The sequence below is a fragment of the Euleptes europaea genome, chromosome 2 (genome assembly GCF_029931775.1).
Source record: "Euleptes europaea isolate rEulEur1 chromosome 2, rEulEur1.hap1, whole genome shotgun sequence".
NCBI lineage: Eukaryota > Metazoa > Chordata > Lepidosauria > Squamata > Sphaerodactylidae > Euleptes > Euleptes europaea.
This window is the reverse complement of record NC_079313.1, coordinates 80,742,569-80,765,085: the sequence shown is the minus strand read 5'-3', so window position 1 is coordinate 80,765,085 and position 22,517 is coordinate 80,742,569. Positions and strand designations below refer to the sequence as shown.

The window sequence follows — 22,517 nt, the reverse complement described above, 5'->3', positions numbered from 1 at the left end:
CTTAAATGAGCTAGATTCAGTTTGGTTACCCTGCATCCAGAAAATAAATTTAAGTAATCAGTTTTGACTGATTTGTATAGTGTTGTATATTTTCATTATACTACTGTACACTTCAGTTATATGTACACCAGATATATTTAGGTTTTTTTCCTTTTTTATCTTGTTTTTTCTTGTTTAAACTACTTTATTTTTAAGTTGTCTTAAGCTTGTTAATTTTTTAAAAAGCTACATAACTCGGATTTCAGAGTGATGTGGAGATGGGAGTGAACAGTAAGAGGACCAAATTTGTGGATGATGCCAGATTATTCAGAGTAATGAAATGACATACACACACAAAAGGGTCTGGAATGTAAGTGATTAGCTAGGAAAGATTTTAGAGAGATGCTGCTGGATTTAAACTCTCATTTCCATGGAAGAGTGTTTCTGTGAGTGTGATCCTTCTTCCCACTGTAGCTCCCCATGTTGCATCTTGTGTTTTGAAAGATCCAGTGATGCTCAGGATTGACTTTTTTGTGGGAAGAGAGTGGGAGCTGAGATCTGCTTGCAGTTCTCTGGAGCTCAGTGTGCTACAGAAGAACAGAAAATTCAGATAACATTAGAAAAGGGATAGAAAATAAAACTGTCTTATAATGCCATTATATATATATGTGTGTGTGTGTGGGGGGGGGTGTATGCAGGAGTACTGTGTACAGTTCTGGTGATATCAAAAGGATACAATGAGTTTGTCTACTGCAGTCTTTTAAAAGCTAATAACCATCATCTCATCTTAAGGGAAGTGACCATAAATTAAGTAAGCTATGTATAAAGAAGTTCTGTCTTATCTGTCCTGAATTTACTGCTAACTAATCGTAGTCGGTAACCCTAAGTTCCTCTGTTGAGGAGGGAAGCGTTTCACACTACCCATTTACTCTACATTGTTCATAATTTTGTGGCTGTCTACCATGGTCAATTTTTCTCCCCCTTCCCTTTTCCTGATCTCAAATAAACATGCCCAAATACTATAGGCTTCCTTTGTAAGGAAGAGACACTTTTTTCTTCCATTCTACAATATCCTTTTTTGAGGTAAACTGACCAGAACTATACATATTATTTTAAATATAGCTGAGCTTAAGCTTTGTATAGTGGCATTTCTGAACCATACAATTTTATTTAATCCCTTTCCTAACCTGAATTCTGATTTTTTGTTTAAGTGCTGTGGTATGCAGAGCTGAGATCTTCAGTGACATTTCACTTGGGTCCCCCAAGTTGTTTCCTGGATGCTTATAGCCAGTTTTGATCCCCATAAACATATGTAGGATTTTTGGTCCCTATTTGTCCTACTTGTTCTGTTGAATATAACTTTCATTTTGTTGCCCATTCATCCCCTTTAGAAATTTCCTTGTACAGCATTTCCTGAGTGATTTAGGGTCATCTGAATATTTGTCCTCAAACTCCACATTGATCATGTATTAAGTAACATCAGCCCCAGTATACATTGGTGGTAAGCCTTCTCCCATATTTGTTTAGGTCATTACCCATAATTATTTATTCTCCCCTAAGATCCCTGGTTCTCTTGTCCTGTTATCATCAATAGTTTAACTTAAGTAGCTAAAACATACCACTAAATCTAACCAGAGGATTGGCAGGTAATAATTGTGACACCAGTTTCCAAAAAAGAACTCTAAGGAAGTGGGGAGTCTATAAATTTATGAACTTGTCATTCAACTTGTATCTTTTGTCTCAGATGAATTCTCTTGTTTTTCTGCCAATAGCCTTAGTAATGATTAATTATGTTAGTACCATCCTTCACAGTGCTTTAAAGCCAACTAGGGTTACTTAATCAGTAGTGGAAGCAGTTGTGCAAAACTTGAGATCTTGCTAACATCAGCCATGATTAACAACAGCACAGACATAACCCCAAAGAGTGGCTAAGGGCATGAAGGGAAAAGTGGAGATTAAGAGACCAGGGTGTTATGGGCTGGATTCAAACTAAATTTTCTGTTAACAGGTGAGGGATGGAATAATTTTTACCAATTCCCTCTTCCCACTGTAGACCCCCTCCCCCCACCAATTTTGCCTCATGCTTTTCCTGAAGGTCCCCTGACTCCCAGGATCAGCATTTCTGGGAGATCAGTGGGAGGGGGGAGGCGGGAACATTCTGTTCCACTGACAGAAGTGCCTTGCATGAGATGAAAAGTTAGCCTAGATTTAGCCCACTGTCTGCAGCAGCACTCAGACAGAGTTACACAGGATAAGAGAACCTGGATTTTTTGAAGATGAACCTTGCCCCTATATATATATATATATATATATATATATATATATTTTTTTTAAGGGGACAAAATAGTTGAAACCCTTGAAATAGTCAGTGATCAAAGAAAAGATCCCAATGCAGATATTGACAAATAATTCTCTACTGTACTTGTTTGGGAAGTTTGCTGTTTGAGCATCGAAAATAGGGGAGAATTGATAGGTATATAATGTGCTTTTAAGCTAGAGCTTCTATTTGAAGTAATATTAGTGTTTAAATAAATGGATAACTCTTCCGTTTCTCAACCCACCTGCTTTGCATGAGAAACCACATAAGATTTTATCACACGATTCTGTTCCATACAGGAGCTCTTTCCCAAGTGGACAACATGTGCCTAATGCTGGGCATATCAGAAGGACTGTATCAGGTCCCTAATCTAGACCCAAGCAAAGGGTAGTATTCCCTGTTTCTGGAGGCCACATTTGCATATCTGTTCCCAACAAGCGCTGTCATTAACAGAAAAGTTCTTGTGATTTTTTTTAAATAGAGATTGAGACTGCACTTACTGTTGCAGGTGCATGAGGACATTGCTCAAAGAATCACTTACTACTGTCACATTTTAATCTTACCCTTTAAGCAGATCAAGGTCGCACAGATGGTTTTTCCTCCATTTTATCCTTACACCTACCTCTTGGTACAGCTGAGAGTGCAACTGGGCCAAAGTCACTCAGTGAAGTTCATGAAAGAGTCAGATTTAAACCTGATCTCTAATGAACCACAATGGAAATGTCCTTTTTAATGGGGGAGGTGAAAGGGTAGGATATGGGCAGAAGATGAGACTTAAATTGAGACCAGTTATGGGAATTGTTTTTCCTTTCAACAGAGTACATGCTTTTCCACAAAACATCCTGGAAGTGAAGCATGGTACAGGATAAGCGGGTCACAGGTACTAGGGTACTGTGTGGACTGCATCTTATTAGTAGCAGATCATGCAAAAGGCTGCTGATCTGAGTTCACCCCACTGAGGACAAGGAATGTTCTTGGACAACACACAGTGTTGAAAGTAGCTAGTAATATCACAAATAAACCCAATCCACTATGCTAGAATCTGCCTTTTTGAGATTTTGAATCCCCAGAAGTTTGATTCATATATAAGCACAAACAAGAGAGTAAAATGGTGTGTTCAGGTATCATGAACAAGCTCTAATTTCTTCATAATCTATATAACCTGAAATCCTTGGTTTAGTGTGTGCCATTCTTCTTCTCCCTGCACATTAAATTCTTTCTGGTTTGACAAGTCCTCAATCTAACTACATTTTTTTGTGATGTCCAAGTTGAGACGTGTTAACAAACTGCGATTTTTTTCTTACAGAGGATTAAATTGGTTTAGAATCCTAGTTTGTAGGCAAGAAGAAACCCTGATTTCTTTAAGTGAACAAGTGGGAAAATCTCAGCAAATTGAAGTTAGGTGGAAAATATTGTAAACCAGGAAGTTTTCAGTTTCAGTTCTTCATGAGGGGGAATGGTGGGAAGGAGCCTGCAAGGCCCAGAGATTTTAGGATCATTTACATTGCAAACCAATTTTAGGTTTCGTGATTGAATGCAGCCATAGAAACCTATTTATTTACCTCATTTATACCCCACCTTTCTCCCTAGTATGGACCCAAAGCAGGTTATATCATTCTCCTCCATTTTATCCTCAGAACAAGCCTGAGTAGGCTGAGACCATGTGATTGGCTCCTTTTACAGAATGGGGATTCGAACCTTGGTATCCCAGATTCTAGCCTGACACAAACCACTCTATACCATTGGCTTCCCTATTACTGCTGCTAAGTATATAAGTGAAAGATGTGCAGTAGTGATATACTTTCTGCATGAAATCCAATTCTTGGCCATAATGGCTAGTGTTTCCATGCTTATGTTGAAAATCTGCGAGCAAGAAATTTTTATTAGGAATGTTTACCTTTAGTAAACCAGGCAGATGCCCACTGATGGAAGAAATTGGAGATCTATGCCTTTAGGAAAGTGAGGCTGTATTGTACAATGGTACTGGGTCAAGGATTCCTCCTAGCACATGGCTGCCAAACTAGGGATCTCTGTTGATGGGTTTAAAGTCTCTATTTTCCTGTCATCTGATCTCATCCTTTGTCTTCCATGTAGTAAAAATATCTTCCAATATGAAGTTGGAAGGGTGGCCAAGGGAAAGACTCAAAGAAGAACATGTGAAACCTGCTATGTGGCAGTCCTGGCCAAATACCAACACTTTCATTCTCTTTGTACATGTTAAGTGCATAATGTTTTCTGGGAAAAGAAGTAGGTTAAGTACAAATGTTGCACAGTAGGGTCAGACCTACTCAAGGGAAATAAAGCTCTGTAGGGTACCTAGCCCAGCACTGTCACCAGCCTGTTCGATGTGTGATCCATGAAACTGAACTTGGCCAACTAACCATGTAAGGGACTTGATACACCCATTGCCTGCCTGGCCCTTTAAAAACTGAGGTCAAGCACAGGTACTACTTGGCAAGCTGCTTGAGTTCCTTTCCCTGATATTGCCTGCAATCTTAAGACAAAACCATTTGCTTCAGCATTGACATGTGCCACTTGAACATGCTACATGGATCTGTGTCTTTGGCTGCCAAATGACCAGATTTAAATAGCTTTGACTACAGCTTTGGCCATATAACTGTTTTTATCTAACTCATCACTAGGCAGCTAGCAAAGTTTAGCACTAGGCAGCTAAAGTTTGCATAAACTGAAAAATGGCCATTTCCCCCATGCATCCCATTGTATCCCTTTGAGGGGCAACATGATAGAAGAGTTGGTTGTCTGTGGTTGCTTTGTCCCACGTGCCATCAGCTGGGTGTGGAGTGTTCATACCAGTGGTGAACAGATGGTAGGAGAGGAAGAAGTCCCCCCCCCCACATGTGCTCACCACTGATAAAGTTTCACAATATGTCCTTTTATCTTCGTTGTGAAATGCTCCACCATATAGAATGGGTCACTTTTCAGATTAGAAGTTTTTTAACTTGAAGGTTCCTGAGTAGGCAGTATCCTTCCTTCTCATATGTGCTCTCAGTATAGGGAAGAGGTGACTGGTATTTGCACACTGCAGCAAAGCATTTGTGTGTGATGATAATTATACTGTCTATAGGCAGATGTAATACCAATTTAATAACATGAACTACACAAGAGATTGTGTTCACTGGTTATCCTGCTTGTTTTGTGTGAGCCATCTTATAGGACAGGTGGGGAACGTCAGGCCCGGGGGCCATTTAAGGCCCGCGAAATCATTTGGTCTGGCCCTTCGTGGGTCCTGGCAGATCTCTAGCTCAGAAGGATCTAAGACTGGCGATTCGCCCCCTCCCGCGGACAGGAATAGCCTCTATTCAAGGCAGATGTGAGTTTGTTTTGCCGAGAAAAGGAACCTCCCCCCCCCTTGCAGAAGATCATTAGCTATGGAGCTGCTAGGACTGCCCAAGAAACTGTGTTATCCCTTTCCCACCTGGGCCATGGAGAAACGTATTCCCTCTGTACTACAAGAGGGCTGGGGGCGGAAGTGACAACAATGGAGGGGTTAAAGGAGGCAGGGCCAGAATGTGCGGGGGTGGTGGTGGAGTTCTTAGCCAGTGTGTCCTCATTTCATCCCTGCGAAGGTAGCAGGAGCCGGCTGTAGAATCCGGCCCCGACCATGCAGAGCAGGAGCAACTCCGGCGTGCGGCTGGACGGCTACGCCCAGCTGGTGCAACAGTCCATCCTGTGCCACTGGTTGGATGCCTACCTGCTTGCCCATGTGGGGGAGTGGGGTCATCTGGGGCAGCTGCCTGCTTGGGGCTTGATCGGCTAATTTTTAAGTTGATAATTTTGTATGGCCCGCGAATGATGTTATAAATATCCAAATGGCCCTTGGCAGAAAAAAGGTTCCGCACCCCTGCTATAGGATATGAAAAGTCACATGCTGATTGATATGGTTTTCTGGCTTTGTTTGCTTTTGCACAGTTTATTTAGCCAAAGAAAGTGCTTTCCTATATGAGCGTGTTGAATCCATTTACAAGTAGTTTATTTATAGCTGTTAGTACTCCTCTGCTCACATATTTTCCCATAGTAACTAAAGGCCCAGTGCATGAAGATATTGATGAAATAGGAAACTTTGTGCCGTATTAGGGTCATGTAGTTCCTTTTAGGAAGCTGTATGACATGAGCCAGCAGTGTTATCTTCTATCCTCATTCTCAGTGGATTTGTATTTGGCAGATTACCCTTTAATGTGTGATTGATTGATTTTTTCCTATGAAATATAAATTTCTTCCATCTTCTTCACTAGTGTTTCCTCCTCTGGCTTCCTGTATACTCTTTAAATGGTATCAGTCTTCACTTTCCAAATACAGAGCTGGGGTCTTCAAAGGTGAGTTGGTTGTTCTTATGTTTTGGACAACAAAATCAAGGACCTCTCAAGATTTGGGAGGGATGAGGTACCTGCTTTGTATCTAAAAGTAAACTGACTGTCCCCTGAGATTACTGAAATAGCATGTTGAGGCTGCTGGCAGACAAGGGAACTGGCAGTGGGTGGAAGTCCTCAGTCTCAGTCTGGAGTTCCTGGCATATGTTCAGGAACGGAATTGTTTTGGTTTGAAGCTTAGGTTACTTTCATGCTGAGGTGCTGAGACAACAGTTTCAGAAAGGTGTCTTGTTGGGTAAAAGTTCTTTGATTTATTCCTTTTTCCCATAATGAATGCGTCAGTAAATTTAACCATTATCTCAACAAGATTTAGCTTTTTCCCACTGGTGAAGATCTTCATCTGCTTAAATGTCCAGTTCACGTTCTTTCTTTTGCCTCCATTTTTGGGCTAAAGGCTCGAAGAAGAGTGAAATTGGAGAAATGAGGAAACAGACGCCGGCAAAAATGAAGGAGCAGGCGTACGTCTGAGTGTAATCATACAGCCAACCTGTAAGAGGCACACCAGAATTCAGTTATTAAAGCACTTGGATTTCCACCAAAATTAAAATTTAGAAAATATTCCATTAAGTATATTTTTACTGTCACCTCTTCCAAGGCAATTGCTGCTACAGACCTGATACAAGTGAACCAGAAAAATGGTTGAGAGGATTGTTTGCTTTTCAGCAGCTGAGTATTCATTTGCAGTAAAAAAAATCTGAAAAGCCTTAAAATCTTAGACACATATTTCAAACTAAAACCAAATCTCACTATTTAAAAGGTTAGGTAGAAGTCTTACTTCAATTGCATAGCTTTTTACCTGACATTAAAATAAGTATATAGAATAAACACAATATTTGGTTGTGAAAAGAAAGTCCCATTTGATAACCCCAGAAATCTACATTGTGGATCATGAGACCTGCATGTAAAAAAGCCACAAGCAATGGGGGAGGTATTAGGGAGGGGAATTGGGTGAGACTGAGTGAAAAAACTGGCTGGATTGAACCCATTATTTGTTAACAATTTTAAAAGCTGATAACACTGAGGCAAAATGTTATTTTTAAAAAGTTTGTTGTGGTCCCCTTTTCTCACTGAGACTCAAAGCAGATTACATAATATAAGTCAGCGCAATCACTGGGATGAGATGTCCAGTAAGCAATGTAAAAGGACTAGGACTGCAGAAATCTGAAAACAACCATGTATTAAACAAGAAATCATGTTAAATAAGTAGTAATATAAAAACATACAGAAACAGATAATACACATTAGTAGTATAGTCCACTGTCCTGATTTCTCTATCGAAATGGCTTACTGAATAATTCTAACACAGCCCTATTCCTTTATAAAAATGCCCTCCTGAACAGTTCTGTTGTACATAGTTTGCAGGAATGTAAAAGTGTGGGAGCCTTCCTGACCTCCTCAGGCAGGCCATTCCTTAGCATGGGGGGGGGGGGCACTGCAGATAAAGCAAGCATACTGGCGGTTGTTGATGTTGCCCATTTGCAGGGTGGCAACTGTACAAAGCCCTGTTCAGGTAAGTGAAGTTGTTGTGGCAGGGCATATGGTGAGAGGAGATCCTGCAGTTTTGAGGTTCCAGGAGTATAAAGAGCTTTGTATGTGATGACCAGTAACTTGAATTGAACTGGGTAACTGATGGAGGGACTGCAGAATGAGCGTAATACGCACGCTCTGCCTAGTTCTTGATAATTACCAAGCTGCAGCATTCTGCACTAAGCAGAGTTGCCAAAGTGATTTCAAGGGAAGACTTGTATAGAATACATCATATTAGTCTAGTCTCAATGTTTCTGTGGTGTGGGTCTAGGTGGCCAGATCAGTTGAGTCAAGGTAGGCTAAACTAAGTTGGAGAAAGCTTTTTTCTTTCTTTTTGCAGCCAAACTAATTTGGTTCTCCAGAAGTAATACTGGGTCCAGTATAATCCCTATGTTCTTCACTTAGTTAGCAAGGGTCAGCCGAATCCCATCAAAAGTGGAAAACACAATGTCCTTCAAGACATCAGGCTTCTCCACCAGTATTACCTCTGTCTTTTCTGGGTTCAGTTTCAAGTTCTTCCCTTTCAGCCATTTAATCACAGCGGTCTGGCAGTGGCTCAGGACCTCTGCTGTATACCCAGGAGATTTGGAAAGAGAGATATAGAGCTGGGTGTCATCATAGTAGTGGTATCCAGTTTCAAAACTATGAGTGATTTCTGCTAAAGGCTTTACAAGAGAAATTGAATGGCATGGGGAATAAGTCTGCACCCTGTGGAATCGCACATGGATAACTCGTCTCCAACAGCAATCCTTTGAGTCCGGTCTGTAAGGAATGATGTAAACCAAGCCAAAGAACATCCCCTGATACCAACTTCCGCCTCCCAGCGTTTTAGCAGGGTCTACTGTATCAAAAGCAGCAGATAAATACAGACATAAAGGAGTTGTCAAATGTGAGCCTTTGTCTACATTCAGATGGAGATCATTAGTTAAAGCCACTAGCGCCGTCTTTGTGCTGTAGCCTAGCCTGAAAAGGGTCCAGAGCAAATGAGCTCTCTAAGAAGGTATGGAGTTGTTCCGCTTCTGCTGTCTCAACCAGTGAGTCAGTGATTGATTTATGATAGACATCAAGAACTCATTAATAAGGTCCTTGCATGATTTCAGCAACCAGGATGGACAAGGATCCAGAACACAAGTGGTAGCTTTCACAGCATGAAGGTTTAATAAGCTGTATCCACAGCCACTCGTCAAGAGGGTGTCCATTTTGAAGGAGTTTTCCAGCCTGAACTAGTTTGTCTCTCGCAGGTGCAGAGTGCACTTCCCCATACCAGTCTCTCTCAAGGACATGTTCTCAGGCAGGCTTAATTGGAACATGCGCTTCAGCTGAGAATTTCACTTGGGAGTGGGGCAGTTCACTCATTCTCTGGAAGCCTCCATGACAACAGCCCTATGGTTGGGGGGGGGGGTCAGCAGGCTAGGGCCAGCTTTATCCATCAGAATCATAAGAGTTGGAAGGGGCCATACAGGTCATCTGGTCCAACCCCCTGCTCAATGCAGGATCAGCCTAGAGCATCCCTGTCAAGTGATTGTCCAGCCTCTGCTTAAAGACTGCCAGTGAAGGGGAGCTCACCACCTCCCTAGGTAGCTAAGCAGCTAGTGAGAAGAATAGTCTCTCTTCCCTTTTCCCCCTTCCCCCTCCTTGCTGTCAGAAGTTTCCAGTATTGCACTCTGGAAACTTTACACCTCAAGAACCAACTACCCTGTGTTAGGACTTCAGTAAATAGTCAGCAAGTTAGCTTTGTTAGTTTTCTATGCATCCTGTCACCACTGAACTGTGTGCCTTGTTTTAATATCTTCTACTTTTCTCTAATAAAGCTCTTTTTAGCTTTTTACTGTGTGAGTTTACTGGTGCCAAACCCAGGTGAGCTTGGTTACGTTACAGTCCCATGGCTGGTCTGCCATGATACCACTGTAACTTAATGTAGTTTTATTTTAATGATTTGACAACTTTCAGTTGGTGATGCTGATAGGCATATTCCCAAACAACGAGAGAATATTGGTTCTTGTAGGTTATCCGGGCTGTGTGACCGTGGTCTTGGTATTTTCTTTCCTGACGTTTCGCCAGCAGCTGTGGCAGGCATCTGCAGAGGAGTAACACTGAAGGACAGCGTCTCTCAGTGTCAAGTGTGTAGGAAGAGTAATATATACCACACCCTCATTAGCACATTATCTTGATACTTACAGGACAATGATTAGCACATTACCTTTAATACTTTGCAGGACAATGACTCAGCTCTACCCAACCCCCTTTTGACTATATATTACTCTTCCTACACACTTGACACTGAGAGACACTGTCCTTCAGTGTTACTCCTCTGAAGATGCCTGCCACAGCTGCTGGCGAAACGTCAGGAAAGAAAATACCAAGACCACGGTCACACAGCCAGGATCACCTACAAGAACCGATGAACTCTGACCGTGAAAGCCTTCGACAATATAACAAGAGAATAGTTAGGGAGAGCATCTACCTGTAAACTGAAATTCTTACAAGTATGAATGAAGAATGTTCAAATAGTTTGTATATTGCACTCCCTGTGTGATGGCTTTAAATAAGGCTTTTGTGTAAGAGTATATGGAGGAGGAGTGTGTACAGCATCTTATGTATTTTAGACTTGATAGTGCACTCCTGTGCAGAGCTTTATACCCTTTAAAGCATCCATAGTGTGCACTAATGCAAATAATTCATTTAGTGCCTGGGCATTCTTCCTATTTTTCCTTGAGTACTCTGTATCCTTGTCTGCTAAAGTAATATGGTCTGCACTTGCTTCCCACATCATCTGTTTGAGGTTCATTCATAGCCGCTGGAGGATGGCAGCAGGAAAAATCTGTTTCCATGCCTTATTACACTGATGCTACATGTAATTCATCCCCTTGAGTCTGTTCATTTACCATACAGGCATCGTCGTGGACTTGATCATATTTTCCACAACTAGTATGCGTTCTAGCTGAGCTTCTGTTGTTGTGGATTTAAATAACTTACATAGCTCCCTGACCCTTTTCATTCTCTTCAGCTTCTTTTAACTGATCCAATTTTTAAGAAGCTTCTTCATCTGAAACTAAGGAGGCTGCAGAGAACTTTCTTAGTGATTTCTATTTATGCTGGTGTTCAATTTGATAATGTTGTGGTCATGTATTCTAGGCTGCTTGGCAACACACATTGTGAGCAAGATACATAGGCTCTGTTCTGCATTAAATGAAGGTTCATCTTGTGGCTTCCTGACTAACGCTAGCAATTTTTTTTTATATCTAGAAAACTGCATCATGACTGTCACATGTACCACTCGGCAAGAAAATAACGGAAGTAACCCATCATTACATGTTTTCTCTTGGTTGCCTTATGGACTTGTTTTCCCACCTCAAGATCACTGTTGGGTTTAGCCAAGGAACATACACAGTAATACCCCCCCCCCATCACTGTCCTTTCTGTAACTTTTTATTCAGGGATAAACAATTGCCCCCTCTTGATTATCACCATTCTATCATGATCTGATTTCGCTATATTACTTTATCTAATTGATGAAGAAAGCAGCAAAAACAGGCTACCCATAGACAAGATAAGGGTCTCTACATTCTTAAGGGACTACCCAGGTACGTAGAAAAATAAAACTTTGTAAATCAACTAAAAAGAAGGGGGGGAATCTTAATAAGCAGCCCAGTTAGGATTGCAAATGTGCCAAAAGGGATGGAATGTAGAGAACAGCTGAGAAAGGAGGAGGGGGGGATTAGCCTACTCAAGCCCCTGAGATTATCATAGAAGGGGAGATAGGGGATTTTCAAATAGTCCATTCCCCTCCCCTTTAAATTCCTTGCAGGCCCCCAATTTGTTTTCTTTTAAAACTATAGATTGCCCCTCATGGTCTGGAGGCTTCTAGCATTAGCCAAACACACAACTATATATTTTGTCCCCTCTATATGCCTTTTTGCATGTAACTTTTGCTATGATATTTTTCTATTATCTGCATCTTTCCTTACTCCAAATCAGATTTTTCTCATTTCATGTTTGCTTTCTGTCAGTGTAAAAGCTGTTCTGTGAATTTTAAGATTTTAAGTTGAGATGGTCTCTATTCCCCCACCCCCAGAGGCTCAGTTTCTCCAAAAAAGTTCCCCTGTTTCGAACAAATCTAAATCCTCACTGTATCATCTACACACTGAGAAATAGCTGGCCTGTTGCTGAATCAGCTAGTAATGTGTGCATGTCTGTTCCTTCCAGTGTTAAAATTTTATTTTTAGGAGTAATGTACAGGAGGATGAAAATTTGGGAGGATGAATGTTACCACAACAAATGGACAAACACCTTGACTTACAAAATGGCTATTAACACCACTCCTTAATTGTAAAATAGCTTATGGGCTGTTTTCGTACATGGACTCACAGGCTGCTGCTGGTATTGAGGGATAATATAGAATCTTAAGGTTTAGGATTCTATAATACCCAGCTTGCTGGGGGTAAAGGGAAGATGACTGGGGAAGGCACTGGCAAGCCACCCCATAAACAAAGTCTGCCTAGTAAATGGCGGAATGTGATGTCACCCCATGGGTCAGGAATGACCCGGTGCTTGCACAGGAGACCTTGACCTTTTAAGGTTTAGGGCAGTTTATTCTTTGTTAATTAGAAGTTTCCTTTTTTCAAATTAGCTTTTATAAGCAGATTGCCTTGTTTATCTTATAATTTCTAGTAAAATAGAATGTCAGAATCATAACTGCCAAAATGTGTCATGACCAGAACAGACTGAAATGTGATGTGGGATATACAAAGATCATTAGCCAAAACAAGATGTGTGCAATTGTAGACATTATATCCAAAAATTGATTTTTAAAAAAATTGTACAAAATATTATTCAAGAAAAAACACTATAACCTCAAGAGAAAGGTTGGAGGAATTCCTAATAAGGTATAGTGCCAGTCCGGGGGTTGGGGAAGGGTTTAGTGTTTGTGAAAATGGCATTTCCTGACATTTATGTCATTGGGAAATAGTGCTGAGTTGAAATGAAGCATGGGTAGCTTATAGCATAATTTGGAATCAACAACTAGAAGACAAAATTAAAAAACAAATAGACTAACATAATAAAGCCATATTGACAGGCAATAGATGTAAAAAAATCAAACACAAACCATAAAACCATGATTACAAAGGCACACATTCAATAAGACCAATAAAAGCCAAACCAGCACTAAAAAAAATAGCAGTGTAAAAATTCATACAAGCATTCCTCAGGCAGTAAAATATACACTAATAAGCGCTCAGGGAGGGGCTCAGTTAAATTCCCAAAGAAGCAGAATTACAAAAGGCTCTGGAGGACAAAATGTCTTTGCTCCAGATCTGTAAGCATTGAGGCACCTGGCAATGGGGAGCCTCTTTAGGGAAAGAGTTCCATAGCCTAGCTGCCAGTTCAGAGAAAAACCTGTCTCAGGTGTTTGTTCACCATGGTTGATGAGGCCACAAAAAGCAGGGCCTCTGATAGAGATCTTAAGCAGAAGGCAGGTGTGTATGGAAGAATACAGTCCTTCCAGTACCCTGTGCTAAGACCACGTAGAGCATTAATTATCTTTGATTTATTTTCCACAGTTTAATCTTGGTCAACATTTTTCAGTGGATGCAGCTTGCCTGACCATCAGGTACGTGCTTTCTTTTTTGCTGGTGCGTTGGTTACGTGCTGCATATTTCTTCCTTTGTGGGGAATAAACCCCTCATGAGAGCCAGCATGATCTGGTGGTTAAGAGCGGTGGTTTGGAGCAGTGGAGTCTGATCTGGAGAACCGGGTTTGATTCCCCACTCCTCCACATGAGCAGTGGAGGCTAATCTGGTGAACTGGGTTGGTTTCCCCACTCCTCCACATGAAGCTAGCTGGGTGACCTTGGGCTAGTCACTCTCTCTCAGCCTCACCTACCTCACAGGGTGTCTGTTGTGGGGAAAGTAAGGTGATTGTAAGCCAGTTTGATTCTTCCTTAAGTGGTAAAGAAAGTTGGCATATAAAAACCAACTCTTCATCATCATGTGGGGCTGAACAGGCTGAAACTTTGACAATGGTAGTAATAAGGAATAACAAGGCCCTAATGTAGCAACAACTAGATGGAATACATCTGTTACAAAGGACTTGAAAATGAAAATACAAAGTTGCAGAGAACGTAAGAAATGGATAGAGAAGGGAAGAAATAAGGTAGAAGGCAAATTGTGATGACTAGTTGTAATAGGCAATATTTATATATTGCTTAGGTTGTGATGCACAGTTGCTATTGCTTCTGTTCCTACAGGCTGGGTGAAATTCATTGTTATTTTCTTGTCTCCCCCACCCCCCAAAGATACTTGTCTGCCTTAGGACAGAGGGAAGGAACATGCTCTATTTTATCCTTTCCTGAATCTTTAGTGGGGCTAAAACACACCCTTTTTGTGCTGACTGTTCCAATTAAGTGACTCAAAGCCCATAAATAATCTATCAGATCACAGCTGGTTGCATTTAAAAACAAATAAAGTACAAAATAAGATGCCTTTCAGTTTAAGGGAATGAAAGTTTTGTTTTTGCTTATGATACCTGCAATGGGAGGACCAGCAATGACTCCAAAACCAGCAATAAATGAAGAGAGTCCCAAAGCACTGTGGAAGCTTGGGGCACCTACAAGATCCACCTGTTGAAGAAACATATTTATTACCTCCTGCTTATTTTGTGGTATAGCTAAAGCATGTTATGTTGACAAATTCCCACCCATTTGGAATATGTTGTGACCCTTGTGATAAGAGGTTCATAAAATTATGCATGGGGTGGAGGAAGTGGATAGAGAACTTTTCTCCCTCTCCCGTAACACTCGGGGTTGTGAGTATTCAGTGAAGTTGATGGGCCAGTACATTCACAACAGACACAAGGAAGTACTTCTTCACTCAAATAATTATCTTGTGGAATTCACCGTCACAGTCTGTAGTGATGGCCACTAGTTTAGTTGGCTTTGAAAAGGGATTAGACAGATTCCTGGTCAATAGGTAAATTGATGATTATTAGCCATGAAGACTAAATGGAACCTCCATATTCAGAAGAAGCAGCCCTCTGAATACCAATACTAGGGGCAACAACGGGAGAGAGGGTTGGTCCTCCTTGTGGACTTTCTGGGGGTACCTAATTGGCCGTGTATTTCATTGGTCAACGAAACTTGATCAGTAAGGCACAGGAACATCAGGGAGTAAGAACCAAAGCTTGCAAAAACTTGATGTTTGAAAGAAACCTGAAATAAGACACCTTAAAAGTATTTTTCATTCTCCAGGTGTTACTGACATCATTATGCAGAACAGTTAACAGTCAGGGTTGCGCCCACAATTTTACAGAGTTCAGAAAATTGTATGTATTGTACCGATCTTAAAGTTTGCCTAATGACTTCTTTCCACTTACCAATACAGGAAGCAACAGGGCCAAGTATCCACCACTGAAAATGGCGAAGACTACAGCATAGGTCATCAATACTGGGAAGGTTGTGGCTAGAGGACCCAGCAGGTTAGTGACACCACAAAGAATGAGGTATGCCTTATGGTAATGATACTTCTTAATCCAGTTCTGATCTGCAATCCAGCCAGAAAGCAATAAGCAAACCGTCTCTGTGATTCCTAAAAAATATGGGGGGGGGGGGCTTCATGTACATTCAAACAAATCATAGAATTGTTAAAACATTGGCACCTGTTTTTCATTTTTTTTAAAGTATGTATCATATGCAGGAGCTATAAAGTCCATGTGAAAATGCTCAGTTGTATTGCCTAAAGGTTACAAACAATGCTCATGAAAAAGGACATCTCTCTCAAACTTCTTTCTTTTTCATAATATTCCATTTCCCCCCAAGCAGATTAGCACTTTGAAAAAAGAGGCTATTTGGAATAATTTCAACTGTATTAAACTTTCAGGAGAATTTCCTTAAGTTGTTTGTCAGTAATATCAAGGAGAACCGGTGTGAGGAAAAACACCTCCTACCCTAACTAAAAAGGCACCAGTGATTTTTAAACAACATCAATTTTTATGCCACATTAAAACTAACTCACCCTTTATGATAGTGGCTTCCAAGCCACTGGTTTTGCTAATCTTTGTTAATCTTATAATTTGACTAGGAAACCATCAATTTGTTAACACTTCATATTTCATTGATACGCGTAGCCAATGCTGGTAGCCTGGTGGCCCTCTCATAAGCATCTCAGTAATTGCCACAGCCTCCATCATTTGTGAAATATTTTGTGAATTAATACTAAGGTAAAGGTCCCCTGTGCAAGCACCGGATCATTCCTGACCCATGGGGTGACGTCATATCCCGACGTTTCCTAGGCAGACTTTGTTTACGGGGTGGTTTGCCAGTGCCTTCCCCAGTCATCTTCCCTTTACCCCCAGCAAGCTGGGTACTCATTTTACCGACCTCAGAAGGATGGAAGGCTAAGTCAGCCTTGAGCCGGCTACCTGAAACCGACTTCCGTTGGGATTGAATTCAGGTCGTGAGCAGAGCTTGGACAGCAGTACTGCAGCTTACCACTCTGCGCCACGGGGCTCTTGAATTAATACTAGGATGGCACAAATAATTGTTTCTCCCTTTTTGCCCCTCAACAGTAAAAAGAGATTTTATGCTGACAGGATTTGGGGGTACAAAAAATAATAAACTGCACAGCTGCATATGCATTATCAGCTAAATTGACATTTCTGGATTGCAGCCATTTCCCATTATTTTCCATTCTAAATTACTGTCCATAGTTGTCAACTAGATTTTTTTTTGAGGGGCTGCCTTGCCAGTGTTATTGGGGGTTAGAACTGAGTCTCTGGTTCCCTTACCCCGAAATGGCTTGCTAATTCACTTGATGCCCCTCTGTTATTTTTGGATTGGCAACAGGAGGCCAGATAATAATCCTCAAGGGTTAAATTTGGCTATGGGAACTTCAGTTGTGGATCCCTATTCTGTGCCCCAAACTTTTTAAGTGAACATTTGAAGAAGTGATTTTGTTGACAGTTAAAGTTTGCACTGAATAAAGTCATTTTAATTACTGGTGTATGTTTCTTACTTTGTAATATAATTATCCAATGAAGGATCAGATTTTGTTGAGAACCATTTGTTTATGGATTGGTTGTGAAAAGTGCACACATTAACAAATAAACATACCTTTGAGACAAATATTACACAGTGACATATTCTGTATCATCATCATTAGCTAGCTCTTTCCTAATGTTCTTTCTGCCTACAGCTGATGTTTCCAGGGAGCACTAATCCAAAATTCCAATTAACCTTTCTTAATGTTTATTATCTTGCAATTTACAGCATCACATTTAATTTGTTTATGCCTATCATAGTGTGCAGCGAGATCCTTTGTGACTAATGTATTTAAATCAACCTTAGAATCAATAGATTCTTGGATTTTTTAAAAATGTTTCTAGAGTCACAAGGAAGTATCAGCATGTAGTATAAGTATTGCATCCTATGCTCCTGGTTTCCTATGTCCTTTGGATTGTATACACAGGAGTAGATCCAAAGAGGAAGGCTCTGCTGGTGGAATGGATCCTTCCCACATCTTACCACCACTTTCACACACACACACACCCCACACACACATCACCCTAGAAACTGGTCCTACGGTTCATTCTCTTCCCCCCTCCTGATCATTGTGGGCTGTAATTTGAGTAGAAAATCTGAAAACATCAATGGAACCATCCTTATATAAGCTTAAGTACCTTTGGATCCAACCCACAAAGACCTTAAGAACACCACATTTTAAAAGAAAAGCTGTGTTTTCCTTACCAGCCACTGAAATGATATAAGCAGCATCCATTGGGCCTATGCCCAGTGTTTTGGCTCTGGCTGCAAGATGAAAGGTGGGAACAAAGTAGGCTAGCTGGCTGAAAAGAAAAGACCAGGTGAAAATGTAGAAGAAAGGGTTTTTCAGCTGGGAAAAATCAAGATGGCATAATTTGCAGGGGAAAGGCTTGGACTGTTTTTCTTTTTGGGGTGGAAAGTAGCTTTGACTGCTGGTTTGGTTGTTTGCATCGTTGCCCATAAGGCTGCCTTTCAGTGGTGCTTCAGAACGCTTGTAATGCACTGGAGCTGGCAGCTGTTCTTCAGCCAGTGGCAAGTTGCTGGTGCCAGCACATTCTTGACTTTCAGGATCCCTTCTGTCTAATTCTGAGGTGCAGATTTTGTCTTGACAGTGTTCAAAAGTTTCTGGAAACTTGCAGTGTGTAGATATTTGATCACTATCATTTCTAATGCCTACATCTTTGGGTCTCTTCATGTTAACCGGCCATAGTAGCATGCTAGAAGGTACAAGGTTCAGCATCATGCCGCCATATATCAGTAGAGAACCTAAGTGAATGGACAGACTAAAGATGAGATTTTCCATAATACCACCAGGAAAGCAGAATTGGTTAACATTTTTTTATTCAATGTGAGACACATGCATGAAAAGCAACATTTGCTATTAAGAGCTTTTTATTCTTCCTCTGAAACAATGTATTCTCTCTTTAGTGGCATTGCAGGTTTCTTGATTCATTTACAGAATAGATAAGCTGAGCAGAAAAATGAAGTTACTGTTTGATCTGGTTCAGGTTTAACATCAGCAATTTCAGTTGTTGATTAACAGCTGAAGGAAAACATAATTGTGACATTTTAGAGCTCAAATAAAGTATGTCAGAGCTAAAAAGCCAAGTTGCAGTATTGTCCAAGTTGAGATGTGGGAAGGCTACTAACCTTGCCAACCGTAACTTTCTATCAGGAGTTGAACAAAAGGTGCCAGTAAAACACACAGTCCCATTCCTGAGCGACTGATTGCATTGGCTAGAGCCAGCCGCTTCTTGAAGTACTTAACAATCATTACAGCTCCCACCTGATACAAGCAAGCAAAACCCAGCCCTAAAATGGAGAAATATAGAGACCGAAACATTTACTCTTGTATTAATGCACTTCCTATCCTCAGCTAATTGAAACTGAATGTGTTTACCATAGCTGTCTTGTTCAGAAATAGCAATATGTATTGCAATGAGGGGGAGTAGGTCTGACACACTGGCAGAGGCACCAGATGTTGGTTCATGTGACATTTGGCTATATAGTCTACTTTCTTTCAGGTTACTATCCCTAAGCTTGCATTCAGTTCTGATTTTAAAAGATATAGCATGTTGACTCAAATAACCCCTACAGTGCTTCCATGTAACTATGTTTAGGATTGCAGTCTTAATATATCTTAAAAACAACAAGGTGATTAACAACAACCATGGCACCTCAAGGTAACGAACTCTGAAAAAAAGTTTCTGTTCTACTGATGAAGTGCATAGGTAGGAAATGGGGTACTGTTGCCTGCAAATGTTTCCCATAGCCCAAAGAGCAGGGGATTCACCTGATTACGGAGCTGTAATTTTCTTTTAATTGTGTCTCATGTTCCAAACATTCCTGTGCAAGGAAACTATAATTTTTCTTCAGTCAGGAGGAGCTCTGTAAAACTATAACTGTAGTTGCCAGTTATTAATAAGATTCTAATCTGGAGCTCTGGAGCTGACTTCCTTCCAGACAGGTTAACAGGTTATGCTTACCTGATAGAAATCCCATAGATACACAAAGGAAGGAGATGCTAGTGGCCAGTGTGCTAATGAGACAGCCAGCACCAAACAGGCATGCCCCAATCAATGATGTATGCCGATCTCCTAGTATATCACATACAGTGGTTACCAGTGGAGCTGGAACAGAGATGAAGAAAAAAGCCCTTCAGAAAAAACACTATAATAGTTTGAGGAAGAATGCAAGGATTTAGCAGGCAGAATTAGTGGGTTGAATAATTTAGAACTAATGGTGGCACTTTCTTCTGGTGCAAGGAATCTTCCAACACAGTAGACTTTTCTAGTGGCACAGGGCTCCTTGTACCAGAAGAAAGCTGCAGGCAAGCTTCATAAGATTAAGACCAGAGGCTTGTATCTCATGGTATCTCATGGAAAGATGTGGTTTCCTGGCTGGGACACAATGTCTGGTCCAATACCACTTGGTAAGGTCCCCCCCCCCACCCCTGATGGGAATTTGGATTCAGGTGTTCCTGTTACAAACAGCTTAAGTCACAAGAAAAAACAGGAAAATGTTGCAGTGTAATGTTGATAACATTTTGAGTGATAATTTCTCTGTATTGTCTAAACAAACATACTTGTGCTAACCTGCTAGGAATCGAAGAGAACTCATAATAGAGCCAATCCATCCAATGTGTTCGGAAGAGCCACCAACATTTTCTTGAAAGGCCACAAAGAAAATTGCAAAGTTCTTCATTGTTCCCATTACTGACACATTTACCTTAATAACAACAAAAAATGCTCAGTACAATGTTAACTGCAACAGAATGCCAGTTGCTACCTCCTGCTGGTTCCTGTTCCGTAGAACATAGTACTTTTCATTTTAGGTTAGATTTTGTATTGTAGCTGGGGGAACCTTCCATGTACAGTTGTGGCTCCTAGGGTAGATCTCCAGTTTGGTAGATTCTTGGGACCCTGATGTCACAGCCAAACACCTGCAGAAAGCCCGCCATCCCCTTCCTTGCTACTGGGAGTTGACTATGGGTAATTCACAGCCCATATACACTTGCTTGTCTATCATGTAAGCTCCTCACCACTTTGTGTTCAGGCAGCCTATGTTGCTTTAACTGAAGGCATCAGAAAATCTGACAGTTCTCCCAATCTTTGAAATTAGGACACTCCTGATAGGTGATGGCCAAAGAGAGCAGACCTCTTATTTTGTCCAGCTTATATAAATAAAAAGCTTCCATTTTTCTTCGACGTATGTTTCCTGAGCATAATAAAAATCTATTGAGCTGACTTCTTATGATGTTCAAAGTAACCCCCTTTGTTTCCATTTCTTACTTACCAGAAAAAAGTGAAGCACGATCATCCATCCCCAACTGCCATCAGGAGGTTCTATACTGTTGCGGCCTTCGCCATATTTTACCACTGTTGGCTGGTCTTGTCTCATTCGTGTTCTTACTGTGTATTTTGTAGTGACGACTGACATTCTCAAAGCTCCCTTCAGCTCAGAGACTCTTCCTTGGCCTCTAAGAATGCAAGCTGGCCCAGCTGCTTTAATACTAATCTTTCCACTTAACCATTAACCATGTTTTTAAACATTGGCAAGTATTATAAAAGGGATATCTTATGAGCAAGATAGGTGTCTTAACTGTCACACTGTATGTTACTTTACGAAAGAGTCCTGCAGAGAGGACATTTTGTATACCACTGGAGACAAATATCTTTTGTGGATTTTTGTTGTGCTGGGACGAAGGGGCCTGTTTTATCAGGTAATTTCCTGGCTGTTTGTCTCTTTGTATGGATTGATATTGATTTAAACTGTGTAATGTGCTTTGAGGGCCAAGCTAGATGTGGTGGCATCAGGGACGCTGCTGCCATTTTAAAGCCTAAAGCAGGTGATTTGAAAATGCTGAGAGGGGCTGACACTCTTCTCCCATCACCCCTCCCTGCGCCTTTTCAGATGCCCAAATGGCTGTGTTTCCTTGTAGCTGTTCCAGTACTTGGAAAGGTATTGGGGGGGGGGGCAATAGTGCATGGTCCCGCCATGCTGCCTCATAGTTCTTAAATTGGTAATAGTGTCTAGTTTGGCACTGAACAGATGAGCAGAGCTGTTGTGGCAGAACACAGAAAGGCAGTCCTGTATATGTGAGGATCTAAGACCATGCGGGGCTTTGTATGTGGTAGTCAGTATAGAATCATTGAGTTGGAAGGGGCCATACAAACCATCTAGTCAGCCTAAAGCATCCCTGGCAAGTGAGGGGAAGCTTACCACCTCCCTGGGCAGCTGATTCTTCTGGGAGGGGGGAAAATCATTTGAATCCAGTAGCCAATAAGTGGCTAGTAGAATGACTGCAGAATCCATGTAATGTACATGCCTCATCTAGCTCCCATTATTAACCAAACTGTGGAACTCTGTACTAACTGGCTGACCCAGGGTAGACCCATATAGAGTGCATTACAACAGTTTAATCTATTACCATAGTATGGATCCAGGTGACGATCAGCTGAGTCAAGTTTGGAGGCCATCTTCCAGGTTTGACAAAGTTGGAAGAAAGCATTTTTTACAGCTGCATTAACTTGCTTCTCCAGAAGTAATGCTGGATCCAGCCTAATTTACTTCACAAGGTTGATACATGAACCATGTACATCACCCTGACATGCTCACAGGAAGATTATAAAGATACTTGAGACCCTGATGTCAGAGCCAAACCCTCCTTCCATACCTGACGTGAGTGCCAGTAATACATCTGCTGTCCTTCCACACATGTTCTGCCTGTCCTTAATTGGCATTCAATAATTCTGGGTTCAGTTCTGCTTTC

The 22,517-nt window shown here is 41.1% G+C and overlaps 1 protein-coding gene across 1 annotated transcript; it reads right to left on the bottom strand.

The window, feature by feature from the left end:
* Positions 1–7,028: 7,028 nt before the first annotated feature.
* On the bottom strand, positions 7,029–21,184 carry SLC16A4 (solute carrier family 16 member 4). Its single transcript, XM_056844798.1, has 8 exons — positions 21,041–21,184; positions 20,341–20,473; positions 19,732–19,875; positions 18,896–19,057; positions 17,951–18,511; positions 15,583–15,794; positions 14,737–14,830; positions 7,029–7,171 (listed from the first exon to the last, which is right to left on the bottom strand). The coding sequence occupies exons 1-8, from the start codon at positions 21,182–21,184 to the stop codon at positions 7,029–7,031; spliced, it is 1,593 nt and encodes a 530-aa protein (XP_056700776.1).
* Positions 21,185–22,517: the final 1,333 nt, after the last annotated feature.

Bases quoted from the DNA above. Each gene is read 5' to 3' on its own strand.
- SLC16A4 (XM_056844798.1), bottom strand. From the start codon at position 21,184: ATGTCAGTCGTCACTACAAAATACACAGTAAGAACACGAATGAGACAA. The intron at 20,474-21,040 runs GTAAGTAAGAAA...GTTGTTATTAAG, and splicing joins TCGTGCTTCACTTTTTTCTG to GTAAATGTGTCAGTAATGGG. The intron at 15,795-17,950 runs GTAAGGAAAACA...CATATTTTTTAG, and splicing joins TTATATCATTTCAGTGGCTG to GAATCACAGAGACGGTTTGC.